Source organism: Gobio gobio (assembly GCF_949357685.1).
Source record: "Gobio gobio genome assembly, chromosome: 11".
NCBI classification, from domain to species: Eukaryota; Metazoa; Chordata; class Actinopteri; order Cypriniformes; family Gobionidae; genus Gobio; species Gobio gobio.
Genome location: NC_137104.1, coordinates 42,226,812 through 42,241,552, shown reverse-complemented (window position 1 = coordinate 42,241,552; position 14,741 = coordinate 42,226,812). Strand labels below are relative to the sequence as shown.

Sequence of the window (14,741 nt, the reverse complement as noted above, 5' to 3'; positions counted from 1 at the left end):
CAATATATTTTTAATGAAAATGAAAACAGGGCAGAGTGGTGTTTTATGACATATTTCTCCTGGAGCGCCTTGAACGCGCGTCTATTTCGCTTCAAACGCTCGATTTATACGCGCGTCCAATTCACTGTGGTTCAAGCGTCCAAGAAGATGCGATTTTAACGCTCTATTCGTGTTTGGTGTGAACGCAGCATTACACAATGACGGATAGAGAAGCGATGGGTCGTTGCCCGTCGAGTCATTTGAATTATGCTCGTTTATCACGCCTCTTGTGCAGTAGAAAATACATAGCATATTCCCCAGACCAATGTTCAATCTTAGGTCTGATGAAAGCCAGACAACATTTTTATTGCATCAAATAACTAAAACTTAACTTATTAAAAAAAACATCAATGTGAAAAAACTACCTAAAATGACAGAAACTATCGTTGGAAAAAAATTATTTGCAGTGTAATTTGATTGTTTAGTTTGTCTCACGTCCCATTCGATTACATGGAGAGGGCGGGGTTTATAAGCTATACTAGGACCAGCCACCTGGGGGGCGATTAAAGCGTTTTGGCTTCACTTTTCAGGACTTGTGTGGCACGCTTGATTTGAATTGAGTGGTGCTGGTATGACGTCACTTTGTAGGCCAATCGGTGGCATCTCTCTGGTTCCCTCAATAAAAACCTATTAGGATTTTACATAGGCTTTTGAATTATCACAAAAACAAGCTCTGTGATTAACAAAAGTTTATGATGCTTACACGTTTTGTCCATCAAGATAATTATCACAGATGAACATTTATGAATTTTGAAGCCTAAATGCAGTCACCAGTAGTAAAAAGCTAAAGGTAGGCTATAAACAAACTACACCACAGTCCTGCGATTTCAATGTCACCATCACTAAGGTTTTCACATATGGTCTTCCCTCTGTAATTGAGCTACTTTTTTTTTGTTGATTTCAAGCTCCCCACCCCCAACTGGAATGTACAATTTCGAGCACCTCGCATTGGGCTATTTTGGGGCAAATGTTGATCGACCATTAGGCTAGTTTTGTTGCACAGATCTGGCAACCCTGCTGACAGTAGAAATGAGTCAGATAAGTACTAAATAAAATCAGACATTGAGAAGTTTTCTGGCATATTTTGAAGGCATAACCTGTACAGTAGACATTTTGAAGACGATTATTAAGGTGAAAAGTTGCCATCTCCAGCATGTTGGAAAGATCAGAATGTCCCTTGACTGATGACAGGGCAGGAAGATTGTTTTGGTGGCACATTGGGTCCCTTGATGCCAAAAGATTGTGATTAGTCTGCACCTGCACAGCATGCTTTTGCAGCCCTGTCTGGGCAGACTACCAATTTTTGAAAGATGCTTCCCACAGAATAATTTGCCATATCACAAAACACATAATGAAAAGATGACCTAGTGAAAATGGTAGTGATTTTTCGGTACTAAAGATCTAATTTTCAGTTGACTGTGATGAGGTGGAACAGGACATTCACAACTGAAAACTCTCAAGTCAGTATGAACACGTTCACAAAGGAATATCTCTGGTGAGGAAGAGGATCTTCTGGAAGCAAAACTAATACACTCTAATACACTAACTTTATAATGTTGTAAAGTTTATCAATTATGACAAATTCAGTTCAATAGTGTCAATATTGTAAAATGTATCAATTATGACATTCAGTTCAATAGCATCAATGTTGAAAAGTTTATCAATTATGAAAAATTCAGTTTAATAGCCTCAATGTTGTAAAGTTTATCAATTATCACAAATTCAGTTCAATAGCGTCAATGTTGTAAAGTTTATCAATTATCACAAATTCAGTTCAATAGCGTCAATGTTGTAAAGTTTATCAATTATGACAAATTCAGTTCAATAGTGTCAATGTTGTAAAGTTTATCAATTATGACAAATTCAGTTCAATAGTGTCAATGTTGTAAAGTTTATCAGTTATGACAAATTCAGTTCAATAGTGTTAATATTGTAAAATGTATCAATTATGACATTCAGTTCAATAGTGTCAATATTGTAAAATGTATCATTGACAAATTCAGTTCAATAGCATCAATGTTGAAAAGTTTATCAATTATGAAAAATTCAGTTCAATAGCCTCAATGTTGTAAAGTTTATCAATTATCACAAATTCAGTTCAATAGCGTTAATGTTGTAAAGTTTATCAATTATGACAAATTCAGTTCAATAGCGTCAATGTTGTAAAGTTGATCAATTATGACAAATTCAGTTCAATAGCGTCAATGTTGTAAAGTTGATCAATTATGACAAATTCAGTTCAATAGCGTCAATGTTGTAAAGTTTATCAATTATGAGACATTCAGTTGATTAATGTCAATGTTGTAAGTTTATCAATTATGACAAATTCAGTTCAATAGCGTTAATGTTGTAAACTATCAATTATGACAAATTCAGTTCAATAGTGTCAATGTTGTAAAGCTGATCAATTATGACAAATTCAGTTCAATAGCGTCAATGTTGTAAAGTTTATCAATTATGAGACATTCAGTTGATTAATGTCAATGTTGTAAGTTTATCAATTATGAAAAATTCAGTTCAATAGCGTTAATGTTGTAAACTATCAATTATGACAAATTCAGTTCAATAGTGTCAATATTGTAAAATGCAATGACAAATTCAGTTCAATAGCGTCAATGTTTAAAGTTTATAAACTATGACAAATTCAGTTCTATAGCGTTAATGTTGTAAAGTTTATCAATTATGACAAATTCAGTTCAATAGCGTCAATGTTGTAAAGTTGATCAATTATGACAAATTCAGTTCAATAGCGTCAATGTTGTAAAGTTTATCAATTATGAGACATTCAGTTGATTAATGTTAATGTTGTAAGTTTATCAGTTATGACAAATTCAGTTCAATAGCGTTAATGTTGTAAACTATCAATTATGACAAATTCAGTTCAATAGTGTCAATGTTGTAAAGCTGATCAATTATGACAAATTCAGTTCAATAGTGTCAATATTGTAAAATGCAATGACAAATTCAGTTCAATAGTGTCAATGTTGTAAAGCTGATCAATTATGACAAATTCAGTTCAATACCGTCAATGTTAAAAGTTTATAAACTATGACAAATTCAGTTCAATAGCGTTAATGTTGTAAAGTTTATCAATTATGACAAATTCAGTTCAATAGCGTCAATGTTGTAAAGTTTATCAATTATGACAAATTCAGTTCAATAGCGTCAATGTTGTAAAGTTTATCAATTATGACAAATTCAGTTCAATAGCGTCAATGTTGTAAAGTTGATCAATTGACAAATAGTGTAAAGGAGTTCACATTCATCTATAATCATCTCTACAGGAGACTCAGTTAAATCAGTTTTACGGGTCTTTAGAAGACGGATGCATTAATAAAAGAGCCAGACAGATATTAAAATACAAACTTGTATTAAAACAGTTTTATTAATAACATTGACATGAAAGTGCTAAAACCCTGCGTGTGCGCGAGCGATCAGAAGTCCTGCGACTGCGCCTCTTTGCTGGAGTTGGGCTCTCGGGCGGCTTTGGTCTTTTTGGGCAGCAGCTGCGCCTGGATGTTGGGCAGCACGCCGCCCTCAGAGATGGTGATTCCGCCCAGCAGCGTGTTCAGCTCCTCGTCGTTCCGCACCGCCAGCTGGATGTGTCGCGGCGCGATGCGGAGCTTCTTGTTGTCGCGGCTCGCGTTGCCCGCCAGCTCCAGCACCTCCGCGCACAGGTACTCGATGACGGCCGTCAGATACACCGACGCTCCGGAGCCGATGCGCGCCGCGTAGTTTCCCTTCCGCAGGAGACGCGCGATGCGGCCCACCGGGAACTGAAGGCCGGCGCGGGAGGAGCGCGACACGGGCGTCTTGGATTTCGCCGCTGCGATGAGCTTCTTACCGCGACCGGACATGATGAGATCTGGAACAAGAGACAGACCATCAGAACATTATTGATCTAGAACCCATTCTGATCGAGTAGTACCCGAGAGGCACGAGTAGATCATCAAGTCACTGAAGGTCACGACAAATGCTCTCGATCAGGAGTTTGACAATAGGAAGAGCAGCTGAAGTGACCAATCCTGATCTCAAAACACTGATCACCTGAAAACAGGATTTATTCACAAGCTGTCAAAGAGCAAATGAGTTCAGCAACGATTAAAGTTCTCATGACAGAAATAAAGTCTGACTTAAGACAGCCACAACATAACCTGACCTGTGGCGCTCACAGCAGGAACAGCAGAGCCGCTGTCGAGCACATCTGAGAGTCTCTGTTTATTCTGGAGATCAATGGCATTGATTGACAATCAGCTGTGCTCATGAAAGCCTGCTGGCCAATCAGCTGTGCTCATTAAAGCCTTCTGGCCAATCAGCTGCTTCCATTCATTTAAGATCAATTAGAGTCTTTAGGAGCATTTCTACACTTTCAATTAAATCAATTGTAGGTTGCAGTCATTTTAAAAATGATATTTGCTTATAAGCTAGTTTATATTTAACATTTTAATTGCTTATGACAAGATTACAGTTTTTAAACATTTAGGCCTAGTCCACACGTACACAGGTATTTTTATAACCGGAGTTTTTCCTCCTCCGTTTTAAAAAACAATCGCGTCCACACAAGCACAGTTTAAAAAAAATCTCCGTCCACATGAAAACGCAAAACCGCGCTATGATTGGCTGCTTGATTTCCACATGGGTCCCATCCACGGCACCGATGCACTGAGGGATGCCATGGGCTCAGTGAAACCCTTCTACAAGTTTACTTTGGAATCAGTGACACTGACAACTGTAGGGGCAGGGCTCAAGTGGACTGAAGCTTCACACACTTGCCTTACTATGTTGTATTTTTGTATTCTGGCGCCTCTGTTCTGCAATACAATGAGATAACTGCGCATGTATCTGTATGTAATAAGCGCTGTTAGCAGAGTTATTAAAAGTTACGTCCGCCATTGCATAGACTCCACTCATGTATAAACAAAAGCGATAACGGCGCACAATCTGATGTCAAACAAAGGAGAGATTGGCGCACATTTCAATTTAACAAGCCGAAATCTCCGGTTTCACCCGTCTACACGACAACGCTGTAACCGGAGTTTCTAAAAAACTTCACCCTGGCCGGAGTTTTCAAAAAAGTCCGGTTTCAGTAACTGGATACTGCGTTTGCGTGTGGACGAACAGCCAAACCGCGTAGAAAAAGCTGCGGTTTTGAAAATACCCGTGTTCGTGTGGACAGGGCCTTAGACATTTTTTATGAAGTCAAGACGACATCTATTTGTGGAGCATTTTCATGATGTTTTATAATGCCTTAATATGCTTTAACATTAGCAGTTTTAGTGAGATATTAAAGGGATAGTTCACCCAAAAACGAAAATTTGATGTTTATCTGCTCACCCCCAAGGCATCCAAGATGTAGGTGTCTTTGTTTCTTCAGAAGAACACAAATTAAGATTTTTAACTCCATTTACCGTTGCTGTGTGCCAGTTGTATAACTGCCATCACTTCCCGTGAGTGAGGTCAAAATTCCAGCCGGGTCGTATACGTAGATTCCTCATTCGAGTGATCCACGCAGGCACTAATGAGGTATGTATATATCTATGACCCGGCCGGAATTTTGACCTCACTCACGGGAAGTGATGGCAGTCTGGAGAGCTGAAGCGTTCGTCTGATATGAGGTGATATATTTGCATAAATACCGTTGGGTTTCTCTCACTTTTTTCGTGTCTTAAGACATCAATGTGTCGTCACGAGCCGCGGGGTTTAATTTGAAATTGCCTGTCCATGTTTTTTTTACTCTAATAGAATTAGACCCCATCGACAAGCATTATATGAGTGACACACAGCAATGGTTGGAGTTAAAAATCTTCATTTGTGTTCTACTGAAGAAACGAAGACACCGACATCTTGGATGCCTTAGGGGTAAGCAGAAAAACATCAAATTTTCGTTTTTGGGTGAACTATCCCTTTAAAATATAAATAGGAGTTAAAGGGTTAATCGTGTGCAGCTGGAGTCATGTTTGTGTTGTAAGCACGTGTTCTGTTGTGGTCACATGACTGTTTCGATCATGTGATCATTTGTTGTGGAGTTCACTCGCTTGATCAAATTAATCGTGTGCTGCGTTCCACTCCAGTTTTAGACACGCATTTGCAAACTTCCCTAAGCACTTCCCCTCGGGGGAATCCCCGCCGCCATTTTGAAGTGCGTTTCACTTCGTGAAGTGGACAAGGGAAGTTTATATGGACAGACCCTTGCTCCCTCGATTTTGACAGAGTCTACTTCATATGTACACTTCAGGCAGCTTCATATACCACAATGCAACACGATTGTGACGTCACTGCATATCGCGTTTAATTTACCCCACCACAAACAACCATATTTTTATTATTTTTAAAAACATTTAAAACAACCCAAATACACCTATATACATATAGAATGCTGCATTAAAGGGGTGGTAAAACACATTCTTTCGAAGGCTTGATTGTGTTTGTGGGGTGCACTGTAACGTGTTCATGCTTCGTTTTTAAAAAATTGCATTATTTTTCATATATTTTACATATATTCTACACTGCTCTGTCCCTCCTTGTAAAAACGGTCTGATGGTTTCCGGGTTGTATGAAGCCAGTCCCTCAAAAATACGCAGTGGGCTCTGATTGGTTAGCTGGCCCAGTGTGTTGTGATTCGCTAACCGCCTAGTGCACGTTTGTCGGAAACGTTACGCCCCTTACCTTTACCGGAGGCTGTGCTTTGGTCAGTATTAAACAATGGCGTCAATAAAACCATATCAATCTGAGCCCGAATCAGACCCAGACAATTTTAGTGAAGATGATCGAGCAGAACCTGTTCAGTCCTCAAGAGTAAAGACTGCGGATCTATAGTGATCGCTACTGAATGGCACTGTTATTTTTGTATTTTTAGAACGATTATAGCCAAATATCTGTCGCAAGGACTATTAACCCAAAACGAACACTAAACATTGGCTTTACTAGTAGCCGAATCAAACACAGAACCATGTTTAGCATGCCCGTAGATAAACAATACATAAAAGCTCTAATCAAAGAATAATTTACACTAATGCCAAGTTCGCTGTTGAGATTTAAAAAAAGTTTGTAACATTAGGTGTTTGTCGGATAACGTTAAGTATGAATGAGCATTTGACAAACTGGTTTGTTGGAATCATTAGTGTTCGATGCTTACAGTGACTCTGTGGTCATATGAATCATTAGTGTGCAATGCTTACAGTGACTCTGTGGTCATATGAATCATTAGTGTTCGATGCTTACAGTGACTACGTTTACATGGACAGCAGTAATCTAATTATTGACCTTACTCTGAATAAGGCAATAATCTGATTAAGGTGTTTACATGAGTTGCTTTTAGAATATTACGTTCATGTTCCCGTTTTACATGTTACAGAACATAGTTTGATTAATGGTACGTCATTACGTCCCCATGCCACGCTACGCTGTCCGGGGTCCAATCATAGCGCGACTTTTGTGGGTGTGTTCAAATCAATGGGCTCAGGCAACCCACTGTAACTTTACCTGCGGGTGTCGCTGTTGGACAGTGTGACTTTATAAAAACGAGTGATTTTTATACTTTTTTTTATGATATTATATATATATATATATATATAGTTTTATTTTTTGTAATATTAAATATTGTCTTTCAGGTTTTTTTAAGAGACACTGCCCATCTTGCCTCCTTCTTGACAGCCTACATTTCGAATAATAGTTTTGATAAATGATGAAAATGTGATGAAAAGGTTTCAAAATCGTGATTGTTTGGATTGTTTTTTTTTTCTGCTATCGAGCCACAAAGCGTTCACTGAATGGCATATGGCTCGCAAGCCTAGAGGTTCCCGACCGCTGTTGTAAGCAGACAAATATGAATCTGGGATTACAGATACAAAATGATCGTATTTTACTTTTAAAATGAGCATTATTGCAACACAAAGAAAAAAAATATAGAGGAGGCCGTGTCCGAGTGAGCAGAGTTTTTACGGTCTATGAGCAAGACACGCAGTCACGCACCATAGCAACACGTCATGGCAACGACATTTCAGACTGAAAGGTACGTAAAAGATAAACGGGAATTTAAGCGCATTGTTTTGTACGTGCGGTTATATTAATTATAATTCAAATTCTGTTTTATTTGTCACAATATTATTGATGATTGTTTAGAGGGGCACTTTATATACTTTTGATACGAGCCCCCAAAGCCCTCCCCTCTGCACTTGCCTGGTGTGTGTGTGTGTGTGTGTGTGTGTGTGTGTGTGTGTGTGTGTGTGTGTGACCTGTCACAAAACGCGGCGGAAACTCCTTCACGACGTTAATAGTTAGATTAAGGTGTGTACATGTCTACAATGCACTTAGATAATGCGACTAAAACAGGCATACTCCACATGTCTTAATTCGATTTTTGTTTAATTCGAGTATGGCTTTAACCGGATTAAGGTAATTAGAAATCGCTGTTTACATGGTAGTTTCTTAATCAGAGTATGGTCTTAATCAGATTAATATCGGAGTATTGTTGTCCATGTAAACGTACTGAGTGACTCTGTGGTCATATGAATCAGTGTTCTATGCTCACAGTGACTCTGTGGTCATGTGAATCATTAGTGTTCGATGCTTACAGTGACTCTGTGGTCATGTGAATAATTTGTGTTCGATGCTTACAGTGACTCTGTGGTGGATTTTTTCCATTCAATTATTAAAAAAAAACAAAAAACTATTTAATGGTTGTTTAATTTATTGTAGTTTTTATTTATTTCCAGTTAATAATTTTAGTGTTCCAAATTAAACAGTTTATTGCCAAGGCAACATTTCTAAGTTTAGTTTTAAAGCTGCAGTCCCTAACTTTTTGCGCTCTAGTGGTTAATGAACAGAACTGCATGCGTCTTGCGGAAGAACATTGCAGCCGGAGCTACTTCTCTCTGTTTATGTCACGGTTTGGAAAATGGATTCATGCTGTACATTCTCATTATATAATTTTTGTAAATCTTGAACACAAAAAAGATACAGACAGCAGCTTTAAGTTTTTCCAACTACTTTTTATATTTTGTTTTATTTCAGCTTCATTTCAATTAACAGAAATGTTTTAATAGTTTTATTTAGCGAAAATAAAGTGAATGAGATCATACGCCACAATATACTATATAGACTGATATTATTGTCTCAAAAGTATTGAAGCATTCAGATTAAGCATGTTTTCTTGAATTGAATAAACAATACAGTGTGATTGCATGAACAATTATATGCACACATTCAGTGTTGGGTAAGTTACTCTAAAAAATGTATTCATTATTAAATACTAATTACATCTTCAACACTGTAATTGGATTACTGTAAACTCTATATAGCACCTCAGTCACCCCAAAGAACCGCTGAAGATCCACCGAAGCACCAAGATTTGGTGCTATATAGTAATAAAAGTGGTTATTTGGCTCGTAATCATAGGGAAACACCTTAAGTGCTGTATAGCACCAAATCTTGGTGCTTCACTGGTTCTTTGGAGTGACTGAGGTGCTATATAGCACCAAAAGTGGTTCCCCTAGGATTACGAGCCAAGAACCACTTTTAGTGCCATATAGCACCATTTTCTTTGTGTGTATTAGTTACTCTCTCTAAAAAGTAATGCATTACTGATTACTAATACCTTTCTAAATCCCATATCAACCTCCACCAGTGGAACAATACAAGGCATGAAACTATTTTAATTCTTTCAAATAAATAATATACAATTACATAAATTCTTCTTTACATTGAAAACATACATTTTAATATTAGACGTTAAATTTTGATGTTAAATCTAGGGATGCACAATATGTATATACGTTCATGTATTTATAGGTCCGATAAGAACATTTGGCTGATGATAAATAATTATTGAGATTATTTCCTTCGGCTGAGACAATTCAGATGCGCACTGTCAACCATGCTGGTTTTGAATCACTTCAAAAAGGAAAATAGTTAAGTGCAACATGTGCAGCACTAGTCTATCATATAGGCTACATCAAATTGTAAGGAGAATATTATAATTGTGCTTGGGACATGGCTTTTAATAGTGAGACTTTTGTTTTAGTAATCAGGCTGTTTATAAAATTATATATTTCATATATAAAGAATTATCAGTATTGGCCAACATTTTTATATCGGTGCATCCCTAGTTAAATCCACAATTGTTTTATATTGATTTGTTCTATAGTCTATACAGTATTTAAAGCAATTATATCAGAAGTAACTGTAATTGGAAAAATGAAGAGTAATCCCTTAATTTTTGCTGGGAAAAGTAATTAAATTACAGTAAATAATTACTTAGTAATGCATCACACCCAATACAACATATGATGCATATGTAATTTTGGAGGAAAACATTTTGCAATATGTTTTAAAGATAAAAATAAAAAAGGCACCTTTTAAATTCATATTTTCAAATTTAGTTGAGTACAGACACATTTAGTGCCCTGTTCTTACTGAGCATATACATATGGATGTTAATTTATTCAAAAGACAGGTGTAAGCTAGAAAAATAAGACTGCACAGGAAGAAATAAACAATCATTTTATTTGTACAAATTCCTTGTGTGTGTTCTCCAACACACTGCATTTAGCAAAGAAAACACTATTCTGAATCCGACTGTTCTTGCTTTTGCTGCTTCTTCATCAGCATCAGTTGGCTGGGCTCCACATACGGCACCACAGACATGGGCACCCTGACCGTGTCCACTCCATTCACCTGAGACACCAAATACTGTTCAGATGGCAAGTTCTGCCAGCGACGATTGAATTCCATAAGAGGATATGTGTAAAAATGATCATAAAACTGTATCGTTTGCACTTGTAAAGTCAATTACTTACCGTGACATCACACCAGTATTCTCCATGACCTGTGATTGGTTCTTCTGGAAGAGTCAAGGCATGAGTCGGCACAAACACACCGAGCTGTGGACAGAAATACAGTAAATAATACAAAACTAATGTGAACAAAATAGGTATGCATTACTTTTGCATTCACAAATACACTTGCAATTTATGGTGTGCGTTTCTGAAAATTAAGACTCCAAGTTGACAATTTTTAATTCCAAAATAAAAAGCTTCCTTTTTAGTATCTTACCCGTCTAAGAAACTGTCTGCAAACGATCTCTTTTGTGAGCGAGTACTGAATTGAAGTGTGCATGGGAACTTCAAGCTGTGTTTTCTTCAGGAATTCAACGGTCTGCAAAATGAACGCAAAGACTGCTCATGTTGACACCAATATAAAAATGTAAAACCAGGCATTTTGTTTAAGAAATAATTTTTTATAGCTTAAAACATGCAAGATGACTCACTAGCTGTCCTGTGCGTGTCTGGATTCGGTCCTCTGGACGCCCCTCACGCAGTAGCTAAAGGGAAAACCAAGCAAACTGAACACTTGAAGTTATGGAAAAAATAATTTCCACCACATAAGATTTACCAAAGCATCATTGTTTTTCTTAATTATAACATAAAAAGCCAAAATAATTATATTAAAAGGTCAAAATTGACAGTCAATTTATGAGCCAAGTTGAAATTTGAAATGTTGAAATGACATACCAAATCATAATTTTGACGCGTGTCAGAATCATGATAAGTGAAAATTATGACAAAATGTCAATTATAAGAATAAACTTTAAATTATGACATTAAATCATAGTTTCAACTTTTTATGGCCAAATTATGAGATTAAAAAGTAATCTAAAAGTGAAATAAGTCATAATTATGAGTTAGTATATCAACAGACTTTATTGTCATAATTCAGTTTGTGATCATTTAAAATTTGTCAGAGACTTTTAAAGTCAGAATTTCAACTTTTATATCAAATTTCAACTTTTTAATGTCAATGACTTTTAAGTGATAATATTTACCTAGTATGCAATCATTTCTAATTGTCATAATTTTGACTTTTTAATCATAATTTCGACGTCATAATTCTGACACGTACAAATTGACAGTATGTTTTATCTTTTTATCTCATATTTATGACTTTGTATGTCATAATTCTAACAATTATCTCATAATTATGGCTTAGAATGTCAATTTCGACTTCTTATTATGACTTACTATGACTTATATTTTGACTTTTCGTCATAATTAAGATTAACTTGAACAAAGCTTGATTTTTTTCTTATGGGGCGGAAATTGGCTTCTATATGAAATGATAATGACATATGAAATGATTTGTACATGTAACTAACCCTTATTTCCTCTGCGAACATGTCTTTATTTTCCTGTGAAGGGTAGACAGCCAGGCCTTGGGGTAGCAATTTGTTGCGGCCCAATGATTTTTGCACAAAAACTGTGTCGCCTCGCCCGCCAAGCTCTGTAAAATAAATATTACATCAAAAATCCATATTTGAAATAAAAGTGAATTTTTTGTACGGCTAGAGCACTCACTGGGCACGGTCTGAGAGAGGATGAGCTCCATTTTGTCCTGGGAATTGTGTTTTTGGTCCTCAACCATACGGTACACCCTGTGTCGACGTGGATGTAGTTTGGCTGGCTTTCCTTCCTTTGATAAAGGAACCTTCCAACAGCGTTCAACAACAACTGTATTCTAGAAGATAACATTAGAAATGGCTGAGAAAGAAAGTCATAAGGTGTACATGTATTTTCATTTATAAAGTCATTTCAGTGGTACTGCACACATGTGCTTTCATAAACTATTGTTTATCTGTGTCTAGTCATCAGACATAAAGAGTTTATACAATTATGTGTACTTGCAACTGGGCAAGATGAAGTCAAAATAATAACTGTCAGAAATCACTACAAATCAGCACTGTGTTATCAAAGATGTTCATTTCCTTCAGCTTACCTTGCATGCTGTTTGTGACAGATTCTGTATTCGACTCAAGGAAGATTTTAGATTTGAAAGATTCCAGCAGCTTTGAAGGACAAACCTTGATGATGCTACAGCCCACATGATTAATAGAGACGTTGAGATTGAAGATTAATGCATTTATTGAGTTGCAAATATTAAGTATAGCAACAACTCGTAGCACGGCATATATACTTTGTCTAAATTCACAAATATTTCAACACCTATGTCTCATATTCTGTCATTGCATTCACAAAACCACATGAACGGCGCTGGTCGCTGGTGTGATAAAGGACCCCTAAAAGGTAGCAGTGTATTTTGCCTGACAAAAATGTCAGCAAGTTTGTTTAACGAGCTGAATTTATCACTTACTTTTAAATACCAATATAGTACATCATGTCTGTTTTCCAAATTGATGTAATATATTATTTTAAAAAAAAGAAGAAGATAAAAACAAAGAGTTACGACGTTACCTCATTGGTTTCAAAATAAAAGTCAGTGCTCAATAAAAGCCTAATTTCTTCTACGCAAACTCCGTGCATTTACTGAAGAACATATTTGACGAAGTTATATTTTTTTCCTGCTTTTGTAACCTTCATGGACCACAACCACTAGAAATGGTAAGTTTTGTACATTGAGTTTTTTTTACAGTCACGATTGTGAGAAGTTACACAACATATACATGTATATGAAAAGGCTCTTTATTGATTTGTAAAGAATATAAATCAACAAAAAATGGCTACGCATCAAAATTGTATAAAACATGTAAAATGGCAGTTAGACTATCCATACAAAACAAATAGAGAATGTATAAAATGTCTCAACATGCACGGATTCAAATTCACTACCTTATTAATTGAAAAATAATTTTGGTAAACAAGAGAGTAAAAACAGAAGGGGAAAGACCCAACAAATTGTATAAAATTATATGCAATGTATATGCAATTTACATGTCAATACACTTCAGTGAAATATGATGGATTCAGAAGACAAAAAAAAAAACACAAACAACATAGGTCTTGAAAAATGACATTGAAAATACACTCACAAAGAAATTATTTTCAAAAACATATGATTCAGATAATAATTACATTGAAAAAGATATATTGATAATAACTGCAAATAATACTGTTAGTAATGGCCCGTCTTTCACAAAATGTATCATTGTCATTTCACAAAATTCATGGTCTGAATAAATAAATAATTTGTAGTGATCGATCCTACATAATCGCTTGCACATCATGAACGTTTAAAGAAAGGGGGGTTTAGATTATCAGTGACAACTGTATTTTTACAAAATATGTGTGTGAATAGTTTAGTTTTTTATCCCATGTTAAGGACTATAATATAGTTTGATGATACCAGCCTATAAACTACCAGGGCTTTAATTGAATTATTAAGACAGTTCTGCAGTTTAACTTTGATGTTTAAGACCACAAATGCACTTTAAAACACAAGGAAAACAAGTGCTTACAATTAGCCCTTAAAAGTATATTTTCAGAACTGTAATAAATGACAATCATTGAAGTTTCGCACCCCACACATTCTACATTGATCGCCATTATGATGTGATGAGTTGGTATCAAGATTTAGCAGCTAGTCCTTTAAAATTCAGTTCAATAAGACAGCAAAGATCCAATGATCCTGACTGATGACATGCCGTCGTAGCCTCTAATACTGAAGAAAATGACTGGGATAAAACATCAACAAGTTTCACTTCACCCAGTAATGAATAATAATCAATAATTATAATACAATTAATTATGATGATGGAATAAGAATGGGGTTACATTTTAACATATTTTGATTGTATTTTAATGATTTAATAAACAGTACAGGCTATAAGGACCTTTTTGAGTGGGGAAACCGACAAGTGTCTATAAGACGCCATATACACCGGTGGCCAAAAGTTTGGAATTAGATTTTTAATT

The 14,741-nt window shown here is 36.1% G+C and overlaps 2 protein-coding genes across 2 annotated transcripts; both read right to left on the bottom strand.

Moving 5' to 3' along the window:
* Nucleotides 1-3,473: 3,473 nt before the first annotated feature.
* Nucleotides 3,474-3,896, bottom strand: LOC307133578 (histone H2A-like; the record flags this gene model as incomplete). The annotated part of the gene is made up of 1 exon (XM_079828681.1): nucleotides 3,474-3,896. The coding sequence occupies one exon, from the start codon at nucleotides 3,894-3,896 to the stop codon at nucleotides 3,474-3,476; it is 423 nt and encodes a 140-aa protein (XP_079684807.1).
* Nucleotides 3,897-10,522: 6,626 nt separating this feature from the next.
* Nucleotides 10,523-13,110, bottom strand: mrpl9 (mitochondrial ribosomal protein L9). The gene is made up of 7 exons (XM_079829601.1): nucleotides 12,808-13,110; nucleotides 12,390-12,549; nucleotides 12,191-12,315; nucleotides 11,306-11,359; nucleotides 11,092-11,193; nucleotides 10,836-10,919; nucleotides 10,523-10,713 (listed from the first exon to the last, which is right to left on the bottom strand). The coding sequence occupies exons 1-7, from the start codon at nucleotides 12,913-12,915 to the stop codon at nucleotides 10,600-10,602; spliced, it is 747 nt and encodes a 248-aa protein (XP_079685727.1). The 5' UTR covers nucleotides 12,916-13,110; the 3' UTR covers nucleotides 10,523-10,599.
* Nucleotides 13,111-14,741: the final 1,631 nt, after the last annotated feature.

Bases quoted from the DNA above. Each gene is read 5' to 3' on its own strand.
- mrpl9 (XM_079829601.1), bottom strand. From the start codon at position 12,915: ATGTGGGCTGTAGCATCATCAAGGTTTGTCCTTCAAAGCTGCTGGAAT. The intron at 12,550-12,807 runs GTAAGCTGAAGG...GTTATCTTCTAG, and splicing joins TGTCACAAACAGCATGCAAG to AATACAGTTGTTGTTGAACG. The intron at 10,714-10,835 runs GTAAGTAATTGA...TTGGTGTCTCAG, and splicing joins AATACTGGTGTGATGTCACG to GTGAATGGAGTGGACACGGT.